The 18,410-nt window shown below is 42.3% G+C and overlaps 1 protein-coding gene across 1 annotated transcript; it reads left to right on the forward strand.

The window, feature by feature from the left end:
* Nucleotides 1-1,989: 1,989 nt before the first annotated feature.
* LOC147454516 (varicose-related protein-like) lies at nt 1,990-3,156 on the forward strand. Its single transcript, XM_086517352.1, has 2 exons — nt 1,990-2,166; nt 2,534-3,156. Exons 1-2 carry the CDS (start codon nt 2,026-2,028, stop codon nt 2,840-2,842), a joined length of 450 nt encoding a protein of 149 aa, XP_086373478.1. The 5' UTR covers nt 1,990-2,025; the 3' UTR covers nt 2,843-3,156.
* Nucleotides 3,157-18,410: the final 15,254 nt, after the last annotated feature.

The raw sequence follows: 18,410 nt of genomic DNA on the forward strand, positions 1-18,410 counted from the left end.
CAAGACTTCAACAACGTCTCCTATAAGCTGTACGACCGCCATGTGCCTCTGCTAGACAAAGGAGTAAACCCCTTTGAGCCAGAAATCATCATCAAACATCGCTTCAGGCGCAACAATCTAGAGTTCTATGTAAAGTGGAGAGGGCGGCCAATGTCAGATTGCACTTGGGTGCCAGAAGATAGAGTCATTGCAATGGATAAGCAGCTGTTGCTTCAGTACTACAGGATCCCGGAGCTCAAGCACATGCCGAGGGCATAGAAGTCAACAAATATGTACAGCAGTAGTCTAGGATGCATTAGCTTCAACACAGTTATGCTTCAGTTTCAACAAAATAAAGATGCAGTATGCGACAATTATGCGATGTATGCACTATGTGGTTAGATGCTTTTCAGTCTTTGACGAGGACGTCAAGTTCCTTAAGGGGGGGGAGAATGTTGGGATCCTCGTGAGAGGGAGTTTTTTCACGGCGCGTCGGCGGTCCCTCCTTGCCCCTAGCGCCCCCATATGCGCAGTCCCTCATGCATGCCGGCGGTCCACGTTCCCATTCTAACCTAACACCCGCTAACCTAACTCCCCACCGTGGACGGCGCTTGAGGGGGACCGAGGCCCCGTTTGGTGAATTGCCCCTCTCCGCGGCCATGCTCCCCGCGGGCCAACACATGACGACCCGTGGACCCGTCGCTCCCGTTAACGCAACACGACTCCGGGAGCCCCCGAAAGGCTTTTCGCAAGTGAGAGCCCCGCTTGGGCCGTGGCCGGGTCCCCGGGGGTCCTGTGGTCCACATCGGCCCGGGACGCGTCCGCGGGGCCGTTTCGGCATTTTTGCACAGTTTTTGGAACTGCGGCTCCTTGACGAGACCGACGGTGATTCCTTGAGAGGGATTTCTACCTCAAGGCCATGGGGTTTGGGCGGTATGCCTGAGTGCCCCGAATTAAAGGACTTATATGGGAGTAGTACTCCACTCTTGGTGAACCGTGCGCATCCTGTCGGGTAGCTAAGAGGGGGCCGGTTGTTCAACCGGAGCTGGGGTGGCAATCCTCACGTCCATAAAACCATCTACCCATACTAGGTTGGAGTTTAGGTGAACCCAGTCTTCGGAGGCGCCGGAGGGGCCTCCATCCCTTTTTGTAATCAACTTTTTGAATCAATACAAAGCGCCGGTCACGGGCTTGTTTCTCCAAATCTTGTCTCGCGCGTCCCTTTGCAATACTTGCTCAACTTGTTGTGAAGTCGGCTAACTTGTGTTCAGGTGAAGGATTGGCGAACGCACGCGGCCCCTAAGTCCCATTTACGAGCCGCTCTTCAGGGTCCCGTAACACTACGTTCCCCTTTGCCTGGCTAGAACGGAGGAAGAGAGAGTTGACTTGGGAATGAGAGCTACACGATATTCCCACTAGTTATGCATGCTACCCACCAGGCAAGAAGACAAGTGCTGCAGCCTGATTGAGCTCCTCTGTCAATGGTCACAGACTGGAATTTGGCATATTCTGTCAGTCTGAAATGGCCTGCAGGTAGAATGACCACCATCGGGGTTTCCATGTCATTCATGCTATTAAGTAGGCAAGAAGCTGGTTGCAAAAACCCAGTGTACGGCTGTTAGCCTGAAATGGTGCAAGCTTACAGGTAGAACTGTTGCCACTTGGGGCGCATGGCTTGCTGTTCCGGTTGTACAGATGTTTTGAAAGTCATGTGCTAGGTGCGGTCCTAGGGACAAGCAAGAGACTTTGCCATGCAAATTAGGATCTTCCAGGGAACTTGATGGCTTTCTCTCGACGGTGGACCGTTGCCTGCATATTCGAGCTGGAGTGTCTTTACGAGTTTGAAGCTTCACTGGTATAACCCAAGGCTATTTTAAAATCTGTAAAGATTTCTGATGATGGGCAGACTTAAGCTTGCGGTGTGCTCTCTGTCCAGGGATGGAAACTTCATTTCATTGCTGTTGATGTCCGTGCAAGTAGCAAAAGAATTTGGTGCAGGTCATGACTGTTGATGTCCGTGCAAGTAGCTAAGCTAAATTGCAGGTCATGACCGTACAGCACGTGGAGGAGTCCTTGGATCCAACCAAAGAGTTAGCAAGGCTGCTCTCTGAGCAAAAAATTGAAGAAGCTTTCAACAAATCACTTTCTTTAGCAGACGTGGGGATTGTCTCTTGGTTATGCAATCAGGTAAAATTGTCAGACTATATTTCTAGGTCATCTCATAGTACTATATAGGTACACGGTCATTTTTGGTAGCTTTGCATACATTGGTCTACTCAATACAAAAAGTCATAATGCAGCATTTACCTAATCCTCAAAATCACCGAGCTCCCTTCTTCCTAAAAGCTCTTATCCTCATTTGCAACTTCAGCCCTGCCATTGCAGATCAATATAAACTTGCAGCTGGTCAAGCTCCGTTATCTTAAGTTTGACCTTCCTCTATTTTCTCGAGAAGCGATTGACCACTTTCGCACTAAAATTAATCTGCAGAATGTTATTTGCAGAGGTAGCCTTCTCCACAAAGCTAAATAAACTCTGTACTATGACGCTGCAGGTGGACTTGGAAACGCTCCTTACGAGTACACCACTGCCCTTGAGCCAAGGTGTCCTGTTGGCACTAGTTCAGCAGCTTGGTTGTGATCTTGGTAACGACACTAGCAAGAAACTCACATGGATCAAAGATGCAGCACTGGCATTGAATCCACATGATCCGGGACTCCCTCCACATGTCATGCGACACTTTCTAGAAAAACTTTACAACAATCTTCATGCGTTGCTCACCACCAGTTTAAGTGCAGATCTCATTCTCAGCACCAGATTAGTCATACATGTGGTGAACTCTCTATTAACTGCATGTAAGTAATGTGTGAATCCTATCTTGGTGAGAGGGGAGTGTAATATAAAGCACATTGTGGCTGAGGTACCCAAAAGCTTTTTGTACAGTCGTTATATAGTGTTCTTCCAGGGGAAAGTGTCACGCAATCAAAATGGGGGAGGCTTGACATCCTTGTAATGGCCCTGCATTTTTAGGTTTTTTTCTCTCCCTCAAGTGAAAGATGTAGAGATAATTGAATCAAAAGCTGTGTTATTTTATGAGTATGTTTTGGGGGATTGGTATCAGACATTTGTAACAAACATATGTTTTTCAACTTGAAAAAGCTTATTTTTGGACTTCTTCGGACGGACTACCCTGAATCTTTTAGCCTCACATAGGCCAATACTTATTGGTTTTTATATCGAGTAGCTTGACGTATAAGGTTCACCAGTGTATGGATGAAGAGGAGGACTGCATGAGGACTGTATGGATGAAGGGGCGATTGAAGGTACATGCACTCCCTTGTGTAACATCTGGTTGTAGCTACATTGTCTTTTTAAAAGCAATGGCATCGGATTCGACTAATGTATAATGCAAAGCGTTACATTAGTCATGCAAGTCATGATGCTAAAAATGCTTTGTTCCCCTGTCCACTCTTGTGGATATATAAAGTTGCATGTTACCTATCCATTACTGTCCCTTGTCTCTTGCAAGCATCTATGTATGTTTTGTCCTAAGGTTTTGGCTTGCGAGGCGGGATGGCTCGGCCTGGCGCCCCAGGACTCTAGTGTGTGACAGGGTTGAGGCGAATCTTGCATGCATGTATCATCGTTTTTGAGTGCATGGTTTCTGCCTGTATTGAAGGCAGGTTTGCAGTTCTTTCCAGAAAGTTGCTGCCAGAGTGTCCAGGTTTCTTAATTGGTGAGAATTCTAAGCTGTAATGGGTTAATTCACTTTTAATAGGATTACAAATATTTAATTGGCTTATGCAGCCTTCTTCTTATAATTGTGTAAGCTGCAAATCTTGGTAGGTTGGCTTGTTTGTTGTACAAATGTAGTCTTTTTTGTAGACAGCAGAGCTAGCTGAAAACATTTTTTGTAACCAAAGAAAGGGAGGGCACACTTAAAATCTTTACTCGTTAGATTTGAAGCATTTGCTGGTATTTTGACAAACTTGTAAAACTTTGCGGGGTTTCTTCAAGGCAAGCTCAAAATCTACTCGGGAACTTACCCCCTTTTGTTTGGCAAGCACTGGTGGACACAGATCAAAATTTCACCAGCTCCCTTATTTGCCTAACACGATTACCTTGCAATTTTGTGCTTCATGGTTTATCCATGTACCACATTTTTTTGGGGTCATCTCTCTCTCTCTCTCTCTCTCTCTCTCTCTCTCTCTCTCTCTCACACACACACACACACACACACACACACACACATCCAGTCCACAAACATCTAAGAGTTGGCTGATCAATGAATAAATTTTGTTGTCCATGCGTGCCAATTGCAAGCCTTTGTTATAATGCTTTAAATGGACCCCCTTCTGCATGCACATGAGCATTTACCCATTGCACCCCAAATGTGCAAAAGGCTCAAGGTTGGGTTCATACGCGCCGGTGCAAGAGAGAGGGTATGTCTGTTGTGGTGTGCATGGATTGGGCAAAAAAAAGTTGCGTTTTCCTCCGGACCAGTCCGCCCGGTCCCCCCGCCCGGGCCGCTTTTCAGCTGAAACCACAGAGTGAGCATTAGTGAGACCACAAGTGCAATTGTGTCAAAAGCCAGACTTTCTTGAAGTCAGTGGGCACCTCACTGCATATAGTGGACAATGAACAATTTTAACCAAGATTCAGAGTTTCACATACTACGACGACTTGCAATACAAATAACATTGACGGCTACATGCTTGGTGCTTAAAATGAATATATATTAATCAAAAGCTAGAGGTGGTTACCATTTAAAAATGAGAAGAAAAGTACAATACATATGCCAATTTCAAGGGCTTTATAGGATAGCTCACCCCTTGTCCAAATTATGAATCAAAATCTCTAAATGTCGTATGATTGACATATGAATTCATGACAATTGCAAGAGATGCCCCACCCCCCCGCCCTGCTCCCCCTGTCGTGTGCGTGTGCGCGCACATAGTGAAGGCTCCACGAGGAAAACCCCAATAGAGCAAGCTTCAGTAAGGAAAACCCGTTTTCAAAAATTCCCCCATGATTTGTGTGTTGATTTACTCAACATGATGGTCACTAGGCTTGGCCTCTAAATGAAGAGCGTATCCAAACCATGTCCTCAATGGTTAAGGTGTAGTACATTCCACAACATATTACTTAGCCTTATCACTATCACTTATGTGCTATTCCAACTTATTTATGCTTGCTTCTTCTCTCCTTCAGCTCTCCTACGCTAGCTACTTAAGATATATTTCTCACTTGTAGAATAATTTTGGTTTCAACATGCTTGTTAGTCTGCTTCAACATTTAGAAATTCCAGAGAGTGACAACACTTGTACATATTTCAGGCGTCTATTGCTACGACAAAGACACGCAACCACTAGTTGGAAAAAGAAGGGCAAGTAGATTGTAAGGCAACAAGGCAACGTGTGAGTACCATGTAGCAAATAGTTAGAGCTTCACAAAGTAAGAGAGATATATTGGCTAAACCAAATTGATGACATGAAGAGCCAGTGAAACTTTTTTGGAATATCATCACATCCATGCATGCATCAACAATTGCATCCTCTTTCGCATTGAGTATGCTTACACCTAATCTTTCCTTGTGTGTTATGAGGCTCGATACAAGTCCCACTTTAAAGATGTCGCAATCCCCCGCAAAGTATTGAGGAACTTCCCCATTCTCATGTGCAACCCCAACACATGTTCAAAAACCAAACGGTAGTAAAGCTCCTCACATGGCATGCATGTAACTACTCTATCAATGGCATTATTTATATGCTAGTAGGTTCAAATTGGAAGCATATCAAAGACATATGGCCAGAGTTCAAGCATGAGCCATGCTACTTAAGGCTTCGCTTTCTAGTGATGTTGTCAATACATTGGCACAAAGTCCTTATCATGAAGAGTTAGCTTCCTTAGTCCTTTTCAAATAATTTCAAGAAGATTTAGATTTCATTAATCAGAATAACATAAAAATAATAATTATTATATAATAAGAGTACGCATCAAACATGAAAGAAACAATTCAAATAACAATGCAACAAAGATTGCAACCCAAGACACGATTGGGTACCAACAATCCCCCTCAATCAAACTGATTGACTTCCATCTCTTATTTTGATGAATTGATTATCACACTAACCACTCATAGTTAACTTGTTGCAATATTTTATTTAAGAGGCATGCAGTGAATTGAGCCAATAAGATCGATTCAACCTTGTCACCAGTGTTTCAACACATGCGATGTGATTTCCATCTTGTGTTCACCTGCTGATGGGAAGCGCTTAGTGATGCAATCACCAAGAAGTTGATGCATAAGTTGGATAATGGGGTTAGTAAAGGTGGCACTGCATTATACATGTCCATCATATCTTGGGCTGCATCTTAGAACCTCTGTTCAATGAGCATCTTGTTGAAAGTCAATGAGGAGAACCTTCGGAAGTTATTTGCTAGTGGAAACTTTCTTCTTAAAAACCTGTGCATGTCAGCCCAAGTGTGTCGGTGGGGTAGGTTCGATCTACTTTGTTCTTGTGTGGAATTAATTATAAATTTTGCAAAATGCAAGTTTTCTACGAACCAATCCATTCGCCATTCGAGTTGCACCTCTTTGAACCTCCTTAAAAGCATTTTTGTTGAATTGTTAGTAGTGAGAGGTTGGAGTGGCATGCTCCATTTTTCAATCCTACCATTCTCAGGCGATCTTCATCCTAAGGATTTCCATGGACAAATAGAACACATCATCTTCTAGCTGGCAGATGCGTAGATCTTTCATAGGGTCCAGTAATTTTGCTGCCTCTACGGCTTTGTATCTTTTAGGCTGCTAACTAGCAATGTTCACCAAAAACTTCTTTAGCAATCAATGGAAAAAAGAAGAGCATTGGAAATCTCCCAATTTTTAGTGAAAATTTTAGGGCTTTTACTGGTTCCTACACTAAAATCCTCCAAATTTAGCTGGTTTCCATCAAGGTGACCCTCCAAACTAACCATGAATTTTCAATTTTTATCCTTTAAAAATACACACTAAGTCTGTTTTCTGTGAACCTTGCTTACTAGGATTCAAATGCAATCCACACAAACTTACATGGCTGTCAGTTTTCTTCTAGGTCTTCAAACTCCTCTTGGAATGTGAGAGGGTCTATGTTTAGAGCTTGCTTTAAACTATCAACTCTCAATTTTTCTTATGGAGCTCTTTCTCTTCTTTGATGTGGCTTATTTCTATTGGCTTCGGACTCCTTGAGGCAGAGCTCATCATTGATAGCCTTAGCTGGTGCTTCAGCTTTGCGAAGAGCTACTTGAGCTGCTAGTTGGCTAGCTTAGGCTGCAACTTCTCTTTCTTTGGCTACCGTAGATTCCTTTAGCTTCAGTTCCTCATCTTTTGTGCAAGCCATGCTTCTTCTTGTTTCTCGGTTGTTAGGGTTGTAGTTGCAGTCACGTAGTGCATTCACTTCAATTAGGGGAATAGCTTGGGTTTTGCCTCTAAAGTCATTGCGAGCTGGTCGTTTAGATTTTCTATTTCCCTACCTGTCTTCTCTAGCAGTGTTCACAGACAACCGTTCTTTAGTTTAGTTGTAAAGGATAAAATTTGAAAATTCCCGGCTAGTTTGGATGGTCACCCTTGATGAAAACTGGCTAAATTTGGAGGATTTTAATGTAAAAACAGGTAAAACAAAGAGATTTCCAATGCTCTCCTTTTTTCCATTGGTTGTTTAAAAAGTTTTAGGTGAACATTGTTCTCTAGAAGTCGGTTAGCCTCAGTGACATCCGTAATCTTTGACCATTCATGCTCACTCTTTTTTGATTTCTTTAGAAAGTTTTTAACAAGCTTCTACTCCCCCTTTCTTTTGGCATGGAGCTTTCCGTAATCTTTGACCATTCATGCTCACTCTTTTTTAATTGCTTTAGAAAGTTTTTAACAAGCTTCGACTCCCTCTTTCTGTTGGCATGGAGCTTTTTGTTTTCTAGGATGGTTAGTTCCTTTTGAGCGACGAGAAAAACTATTGCATCGCTACATTGTTGGACCACCAACTTTAGTAGCTCATTTTGGTGTTGAGTTCGCTCACGGATACACATTCTTTCTTGAAAGTAATTTTCAATCATCTTTGCCACTACCGCTAACTCTAGCTAGACTGCATATTTTAGCACAAAAATGACAAGTACAATTATTTTTCTTTTTGGGCATGTTGGATGTGATGTGGTTAGATGGGCCTAGGAGGTACTGATTCAAGGTGGGCATATAGGCACAAACATCTCAGTACGGGGACCGTGCCGATGGAGGTTGGCCAAAGTTTTCCTGCTATGCTTCGTCATGCTCACTGCTCGACTCATTCTACAACGAGCCACCAGAATTTATTCTACGTGCTGATGTGTAAGCTAAGTAGAAGATTAACGTTTTGGGTGCTGAGTTGTTAGCCTCCCAACAACCATGAAAACCGGGAATGGCTATTGATTGACCCATTGTGTGCAGCAGGCTCTTGGCTATCGCCGGTCGCCTGAATTGTAGAATCGGCCTCCAAATGCCCATTCCCAACACCTTAAATGGGAGGTCCTTGCAGATGTGTGCCTTCTCTCTTTGTCTCTTCTTTCTCAATGCGCTAATTCTTAACTCAATATGGAAGGGGAATTCTAAAACTTCTTCAAATTTTAGAGTGGGTTTAGCATCCTCCTTGGTTTCCATCTCCAACTCTTACTCAATTACTTTAGATTATGCCTTGAATTTTGTTGGGCTAAATAGGGCTCTTCAAGTATAAGGCTATGTGTTAGAAAGCCTAGGATCGAGCCCTCTTTTCTTACAATTGCTAGAGCAGAGGTTGTTTTCTTGGGTTGGGGTCTACACAAATGGGTCGCAGGCCATATTGGCCATGCACCCAATGCCGCCCATCATGTACATAAAGCAATAAGGAGCAGTGGTGTATTATCCACTATAGATCCACCCACACTAAGCATACGCTCTTTTGGTGTATTATCCACTATAGCTCCACCCACACCAAGCGTACGCTCTTCTGGTGTATTATCCACTATAGCTCCACCCACACCAAGCGTACGCTCTTCTGGTGTATTATCCACTATAGTTCCACCCACACCAAGCGTACGCTCTTCTAACACACTCCTGCAGCCGCTCAACCTCACAAGTGGTATCACAGCACGACGGCTCTCTGAGGTCCGACGACGGTGTGTGCACGAGCACCATTTTAAGGTAAGGCTCAAAGCCTTACAACAGAGGAAGATTACACAATTTTGAAGGTAAATTCACTGTTCTAAAGGAGATCGACGTTCTGCAGCTTTGGAAAAGAAGAGGTTCTTCGAAACTCATTAGCAATGCGTTAAATTCTTCATCACTGGAGGAAGGTTTGGAGCTTTGCAGATAGTGTTAATTTTTTCTGAGCAAAGAGTGCTACAGGATTGCAGATAGCATTGATAATTTTAATGATGGGAACTCAGTAGCAAGTAGCACTACTGAAACAAGACAGAGCTGCGTTAATTTCCTTAGGGAGCGCTATAGAAAAGCAGATAAGTAGCGTTTTTAATTTTAACGCTAAAGTTAGCATAAGGAGAACAAAACACATCGTGGGCTTCTCAAAAACGCTACTGGTGTGATATATATATATATATATATATATATATAAAGAGAGAGACCTCCGTGTGTGTTCGTAGAGAGAGAGAGAGAGAGAGAGAGAGAGAGAGAGAGAGAGAGAGAGAGAGAGAGAGAGAGAGAGAGAGAGAGAGAGAGAGAGAGAGTAGACATTACCGCTTCTCCGACATCGGCCTCATCTCTTGAGAGCATGTGTGCACACCCGACATCGGGCTTGACTTCGGCGTTCTCAGTCTCGACGTCTTCGGCATCGGCTTCGATTTTCGACATCCACTCTCATCAACATCAGTTTTGGCATCAACTCTTTGACATCTCCGACATCAATTGTTATGAAATCGACATCACTTTCAGACACGGACAGAGTTTGGATGTATGCTTTTGTGGTTCCTTGATACACACACCTGTGGATTTGTCTTGAGTCCACGATTCCCACAACGAGCGAGACCTTTTTTGCTCGATTAGTTGGACACGGAGAGCAACTACTCTCTGTGTTAGTAATGACCTCTCGAGAGATGCGATTTCTTGAGCATAGTGCTTTGAGGCGTAGATTTGTCATCGACATTACTAGTGGTGTTAGCGTTGGAGATCCGACTATAAATTACTTTTTGGTCATGGCATAGTGTTTTGCATCGACATTATAGGTGGAGTTTTATAGGTTTACAAGTTTTCAGATATACACACGTACAACGCCTTTCAGGCATTTTGGTAGTCATTTTGACAACAGTTTCTTTGCGGACGGTTATGCGTTGACAAATGCATATTTATTTAGCACACAATATCATTGAGCTCTTTTTGAGAGCAGATATCCCCATAGGAATTTTTGTACTTCATACATCAGTTTTTTTGCTGAGACTTGGTCCAGAAGAGTCCTTTCTGAGCCTGTGGCTAGTTTTGAGTCTGCTTTAGTATTTGGAGGGTCGTTTGCGTGAGGTTTTCTTGAGCCGGGGTGTTCTCAAATATTGAGACACTTACGGTGATACAGGTTGTTGGAGTATCCCTTTTTTGGTATCCTCGAGGCCATGTATCTGGATGGACACTTTTACTTTTGATGCCAATTTAGCAATTACATGACAGCTTGTTACGTCAATCTTATGCCCAATGGTTACTTTTGTCACTTTATGCGTTGATTTTGTATTGTCCGGTTTGAGATTTTGCTCCCCGTATAGAGGAGACTCAACCAGATTTTTCTCGCACGTCGACTCTATGCGTTCTTGCCACATTTGAGTGCTTACTCTACTACATTTTGTCTTGAGCTTTTTCTCATGTTCTAGGGGAAACTCTACCAAAACTTCTCCTAGCATTTTTCGCCATAAATCTTTGGTGATTTTATGGCTGTCAGTAGTGCTTGGGAAAGGGAAAACTACTACATAAACAAGTTCGATGACAAAAATTTTATGATTTGGAAGCAACATATGCTTGATGTCTTGGTCAACAAGGACCTTTCAACGCCATTGAAAGAGAGTAGAGAGCATGCTTACATTGATGATCAATGGAAAGAGTTGGATGCCCACGCTATGGCCACAATTAGATTATTATGGACAAGATACAACATGAGATTTTTGGGAATCTCTATGTGCAGATTGGGATGGAAAGACTGCTTCTATCAAAGTCTTGAATGAGTTCAATAGCACGTTTTCTCAGCTTACATCAAAAGGGTTGGATTTTGATGATAAAATGAAGGCCATTTTCTTGTTATGCTCGTTGCCTTGTTCTTGAGATACATTCAATACTGTGATTAGTAACTCCGGACCAGGCATAAACTGAAGTTTACTAATGTTACTAGTGCATTTCTCATTGAAGTCGATAGTGGTGGGCATGGAGATGCATATATGGCAACTGACCATAATCACCATAGGTAAAGAGGTGGACATAGTCGCAGCTGCGGGCATTCACAAGATCGTAAGGATTGCCACAATCATAGGAAGAGTTGCGGCCATGATTTGAGAAATGTAGAATGCTATCATTACGATAAGAAAGGCCATTTAAAGAAAGATTGCTGTGTTTTTAGCGTAAAAAGGGTAAAGCTATTGTGAAGTATGACACTCCAAAGACAGTGTAGGGATAGAGGAGATCAATGTGGTTCAATCTCCACCTCTCCAGAGGTTATTCTTGACGTGCACGTGATTTTTCTTCACGCACGATGGCGTCTCCTCATAAGGGGGACCTTACAAATGTGTGTGTTTTATATAGAAAATTACAAAGGGTTAATCAAGCTCCCTACTTAACAATCTCTCCCTTGGAGACCGATCTCCAAACCAAACCTGTGACTGCTTTGCATCCTAGCTTCTTATCCTTGAATGATGATTGAAGATGAGCAAAAGCTCAACTTTTCCTTGTTGACCACCTTTGTAAACATGTCTGCAGGATTTTCACTTGTATGGACCTTTCCTAGCGTTAGTTGTCCCTCTTCCAAAAGAGTGTGCATGAAGTGATATCTCACTTTAATGTGCTGTGCCCTTGTTTAAAAGGCTGAGTTCTTTGCAAGATGGATAACACTTTGGCTATCACTGTACAAGACACAATTGTCTTGTTTGAATCCAAGGTCTTCTAAGAATCTGTGAAGCCATATAATTTCTTTGCTTGCCTCTGTCATTGCTACATACTCTGCTTTCGTGGTAGAAAGTGAGACCACTTTTTGCAACTTTGAAGCCCAACTTACTGCTGTGTCTCCAACCGTGAAGACATAGCCAATAGTGCTTCTTCGAGTATCTTTGTCACCTGCCATATTTGCATCAGCATACCCTTGAAGAAAAATACCAGTTCCTCCAAAATACAAAGCATTTGTTGTTGTCCCTTTCAAATACCTAAGTATCCACTCCACAGCTTGCTAGTGCTCCTTACATGAGGTTATCCATGAACCTACTTACCACTCCCGCTACATCTGCAATGTCTGGCCTTGTCCAGACCATAGCATACATAAGAGACCTACCGATGTAGCATATGGAACTTTAGACATATAGGCTATCTATATCCTCTTGTGTCTTTGGACACATATCCTTGGTTAGTTTAAAGTGACTAGACAAAGGTGTAGAAACCTTTTTTGCATTGCAAACCTTTCTAGTACCTTCTTGATGTAATTCTCTTGAGATAGCTTTATTGTCTTCTTTGTCCCGTCCCTTTATATCTTCATACAAAGTATCCTCTTTGCAGCACTAAATATTTTATTGAAAACGATTTAGATAACTCCTCTTTTAGGTCTTTAATGTCCTGCACGTTAGCACTTGCAATCAACATGTCATCAACATACAACATTAGGATGATGAACTTTCCATCTTCCAAATTCTTTGTGTAGACGTAGTGATATGAGTTGCATCTTGTGGATCCATGATCCAACATCCATCGATCAAACTTCAAGTACCACTGTCTTGATGCTTGCTTTAAACCATACAAGCTTTCCTTTAATTTGTAAACCATTTTCTCCTTACCTTTTACTTTATACCCCTTTTGTTGAAGCATGTATATTTCCTCCTCTAAGTCACCGTGAGAAAATGTCCTATTTACATCCATTCGCTCAAGATTTAAATCATGAGTAGCCATAAGGCTTAAGAAAAGCCTAATTGAGTTCATTTTTACAACATGAGAAAATATTTCATTGAAGTCAATACCTTTCTTTTGAGAAAACCCTTTTACCACAAACCTAGACTTGTACTTTTTCTTCCCACATTCTTCTTCATTCAACGTGTACACCCATTTGTTCTGAAGTGCCCGCTTACCTTCAGGCAACTTAGCCAACTCCCATGTTTGGTTGCGATGTAATGAGTCCATCTCCACTTGCATGCTCTTTATCTATTCTTCTTGGATTCGTGTTGCATAGCTTCCTCGTATGATTCCGGCTCTTTAGAATCTGAGATCAAGAGATGGTTGAAGGACGGAATAAACCGTTCTGGAGGTCTACTTGCTCTTGTAGACATTTAGGGAATATGTTGAGGCTCCTCATTTGATTGAAGTTGTTGTACATCCGACCGTTTGCACTCCTTGAGTCTTCACTGTCCTAGAGCTCCATGTACTCATCACATGTTTTTTTTGTTTGTTTTCTTTCCAAGTAATCTTTGTACATATTTTTTTTGTGAAAAATTACATCCCTACTCCTAAAGATTTTACCATCTTCAGGACTCCATAGGTGATACCTAGAGTCACCTTCTCCATAGCCGATGAAGAAACACTTTTTGGACTTTGCATCTAGCTTTGGCCTTAGGCTTCTATCTATGTTCATGAAAGCGTCGCACCCAAACAGTTTGAGAAATGAATGTTCACCGGTTTACCTGTCCACACCTCCTCTGGAACTCCCCCATTCAATGCCGTTGAGGGTGACCGGTTGATTAAGTATACATACATAGTTACTGCTTTCGTGCAAAGCTCAAGCGGTAGGCCTGCATGTAGCCACATGCTTCGTGCTCAATGCATGATTGTCCTGTTCATCCTTTTCAAAATCCCATTTTGTTGAGGTGTCCTTGGGGTTGTCTTTTGCCTTTGAATACCATTGGTAGCACAAAAGCTTTCAAAATCTTGGCTGCAATATTCGCCTCCATTGTCGGATCTGAGACATTTAACCTTAGTACATGTTTCATTCTCCACAAAGGCTATCCACCTTTGAAAAATGCAAAACACATCGGATTTATTCTTCTTTACATAAATCCATGTTTTCCTAGTCGCATAATCTATGAATGCTACATAGAGCAATGAGCCACCAAGTGATGGTGTACTTGCAGGATCCCAAACATCAGAAAGAACCAACTCAAGTTTTTAATTTTTTCTTTCATTTCTTGATTTTTGAAATTTACCCTCTTTTGTTTTTCGTAAACACAATCTTCACAGAACTCTAAGTCCACTTCTTTCAAACCTGGTAGAAGCTTCTCTGTTTGAAGGATTTGTATTCCTTTGGCACTCATATACCCAAGCCGGTGGTGCCGCACCACACTGTCGACTTTTGTAGTTGTTGCACAAGCTGAAGATTGCGAGCTGATAGTACACAAGTAAAGTAAACCAACCTTTTCTCCTTTGGAAACCACCAAAAATATCTTTGAGATCTACCACCGTCTCAGAATGCAATGTTGTGACCTTCATCGTTCAATTGTCCTGTAGAGATCAAATTCTTGCGAAGAGAAGGAACATGCATAATATCTTTAAGCTTCCATTCATTTTCGTTAGCAATTTTGACACAAACCGTACCTTTGCCGACAATTTCACAAGCTTCATCATCTCCCAAGTATACCAAAATTACCTTTGGTGTAATTTTGGAAATGTTGCTTGTGTGGTGTCGCATGGAATGAAGCCCCAAAATCCACTCTCCAGGAACTAGACACATTGTCTAATGAGAGAATTAGAGCATTTTACTCTACTTTACCTGCCACATTGGCCTCTGATGTTGGCTTGTTATCTTGAGACTCCGACTCCTTCTTCTTCTTGGACCATGAATCCTTTTTGACGTGGCCCTTCTTGTCGCAGTTCCAACATTCAAGAACCGAATTTGTGTGTGACTTGCTCCGCCTTGAGCGATCACGACTCTTTTGGTTTTTGAACCTCTCCTTAAGCCTTCGTCTTGTTTCAACTAACAGTGTAGAACTTGATGATTCTCCTGTGCTTCTCCTTCACATTTCCCCACTTAGGAGAACACCCACAACATCATTAAACTTAAGAGTATTTGTGCCACATATAAAATTACTTATAGCCATCACAAGGCTATCCCAACTATCTGGTAGAGACCTCCGTGTGTGTTCGTAGAGAGAGAGAGAGAGAGAGAGAGAGAGAGAGAGAGAGAGAGTGTAGACATTACCGCTTCTCCGACATCGGCCTCATCTCTTGAGAGCATGTGTGCACACCCGACATCGGTCTCGACTTCGGCGTTCTCAGTCTCGACGTCTTCGGCATCGGCTTCGATTTTCGACATCCACTCTCATCAACATCGGTTTTGGCATCAACTCTTTGACATCTCCGACATCGGTTGTTACGAAATCGACATCAGTTTCAGACACGGACAGAGTTTGGATGTATGCTTTTGTGGTTCCTTGATACATACACCTGTGGATTTGTCTTGAGTCCACGATTCCCACAACGAGCGAGACCTTTTTTGCTCGATTAGTTGGACACGGAGAGCAACTACTCTCTGTGTTAGTAATGACCTCTCGAGAGATGCAATTTCTTGAGCATAGTGCTTTGAGGCGTAGATTTGTCATCGACATTACTAGTGGTGTTAGCGTTGGAGATCCGACTGTACATTACTTTTTGGTCATGGCATAGTGTTTTGCATCGACATTATAGGTGGAGTTTTATAGGTTTACAAGTTTTCAGATATACACACGTACAACGCCTTTCAAGCATTTTGGTAGTCATTTTGACAACAGTTTCTTTGCGGACGGTTATGCGTTGACAAATGCATATTTATTTAGCACACAATGTCATTGAGCTCTTTTTGAGAGCAGATATCCCCATAGGAATTTTTGTACTTCATGCATCAGTTTTTTTGCTGAGACTTGGTCCAGAAGAGTCCTTTCTGAGCCTGTGGCTAGTTTTGAGTCTGCTTTAGTATTTGGAGGGTCGTTTGCGTGAGGTTTTCTTGAGCCGGGGTGTTCTCAAATATTGAGACACTTACGGTGATACAGTTTGTTGGAGTATCCCTTTTTTGGTATCCTCGAGGCCATGTATCTGGATGGACACTTTTACTTTTGATGCCAATTTAGCAATTACATGACAGCTTGTTACGTCAATCTTATGCCCAATGGTTACTTTTGTCACTTTATGCGTTGATTTTGTATTGTCCGGTTTGAGATTTTGCTCCCCGTATAGAGGAGACTCAACCAGATTTTTCTCGCACGTCGACTCTATGCGTTCTTGCCACATTTGAGTGCTTACTCTACTACATTTTGTCTTGAGCTTTTTCTCATGTTCTAGGGGAAACTCTACCAAAACTTCTCCTAGCATTTTTCGCCATAAATCTTTGGTGATTTTATGGCTGTCAGTAGTGCTTGGGAAAGGGAAAACTACTACATAAACAAGTTCGATGACACAAATTTTATGATTTAGAAGCAACATATGCTTGATGTCTTGGTCAACAAGGACCTTTCAACGCCATTGAAAGAGAGTAGAGAGCATGCTTACATTGATGATCAATGGAAAGAGTTGGATGCCCACGCTATGGCCACAATTAGATTATTATGGACAAGATACAACATGAGATTTTTGGGAATCTCTATGTGCAGATTGGGATGGAAAGACTGCTTCTATCAAAGTCTTGAATGAGTTCAATAGCACGTTTTCTCAGCTTACTTCAAAAGGGTTGGATTTTGATGATAAAATGAAGGCCATTTTCTTGTTATGCTCGTTGCCTTGTTCTTGAGATACATTCAATACTGTGATTAGTAACTCCGGACCAGGCATAAACTGAAGTTTACTAATGTTACTAGTGCATTTCTCATTGAAGTCGATAGTGGTGGGCATGGAGATGCATATATGGCAACTGACCATAATCACCATAGGTAAAGAGGTGGACATAGTCGCAGCTGCGGGCATTCACAAGATCGTAAGGATTGCCACAATCATAGGAAGAGTTGCGGCCATGATTTGAGAAATGTAGAATGCTATCATTACGATAAGAAAGGCCATTTAAAGAAAGATTGCTGTGTTTTTAGCGTAAAAAGGGTAAAGCTATTGTGAAGTATGACACTCCAAAGACTTTTTTTGGCCAGAGCTTGTATTCAGTGGCGATTGAAGGTACATGCACTCCCTTGTGTCACATCTGGTTGTAGCTACATTGTCTTTTTAAAAGCAATGGCATGAGATTCGACTAATGTATAATGCAAAGCGTTCTACTTGTATGCTATCTGGGACTGTTGGCGCATGCAAGTCATGATGCTAAAAATGCTTGGTTCCCCTGTCCACTCTTGTGGATATATAAAGTTGCATGTTACCTATTCATTACTGTCCCTCGTCTCTTGCAGGCATCTATGTATGTTTTGTCCTAAAGTTTTGGCTTGCGAGGCGGGACGGCTCGGCTCGGCGCCCCAGGACTGTAGTGTGACAGGGTTGAGGCGAATCTTGCATGCATGTATCATCATTTTTGAGTGCATGGTTTCTGCCTGTATTCAAGACAGGTTTGCAGTTCTTTCCAGAAAGTTGCTGCCAGAGTGTCCAGGTTTCTTAATTGGTGTAATGGGTTATTCAATTCCAATAGGATTAGCTTATGCAGCCTTCCTAATTAGTGCTTTATATTTAGCAAAATGATCATCTTCTTATAATTGTGTAAGCTGCAAATCTTGGTAGGTTGGCTTGTTTGTTGTACAAATGTAGTCTTTTTTGTAGACAGCCTAAAACGATTACCTTGCAATTTTTTGCTTCATGCAAGCTTTTGCAAATTTTTCCACATGTACCTCTCTCTCTCTCACACACACACACACACACACACACACACACACACATCAAGTCCACAAACATCTAAGAGCTGGCTGATCAATAAATAAATTTTGTTGTCCATGCGTGCCGATTGCAAGCCTTTGTTATAATGCTTTAAATGGACCCCCTTCTGCATGCACATGCACATTTACCCATGCACCCCAAATTTGCAAAAGGCTCAAGGTTGGGTTCATATGGGCCAGCGGAAGAGAGAGGGGAAGGTGTGTATGTCTGTTGTGGTGTGCATGGATTGGGCAAAGTTTTCCTCCAGACCCCCCCGGGGCCACTTTTCAGCTGAAAACAGAGAGTGAGCATTAGTGAGACCACAAGTGCACATTCTGTCAAAAGTCAGACTTTCTTGAAGTCAGTCATTTTTTGGGGCAATGAACAATTTTGACCAAGATTCAGAGTTTCACATACTACATGAAGGCTAGACATAGTATGAAGGCTACATGCTTGGTGCTTG

This window comes from Adiantum capillus-veneris, chromosome 7, assembly GCF_014529385.1.
Source record: "Adiantum capillus-veneris isolate H3 chromosome 7, ASM1452938v2, whole genome shotgun sequence".
Lineage (NCBI taxonomy): Eukaryota > Viridiplantae > Streptophyta > Polypodiopsida > Polypodiales > Pteridaceae > Adiantum > Adiantum capillus-veneris.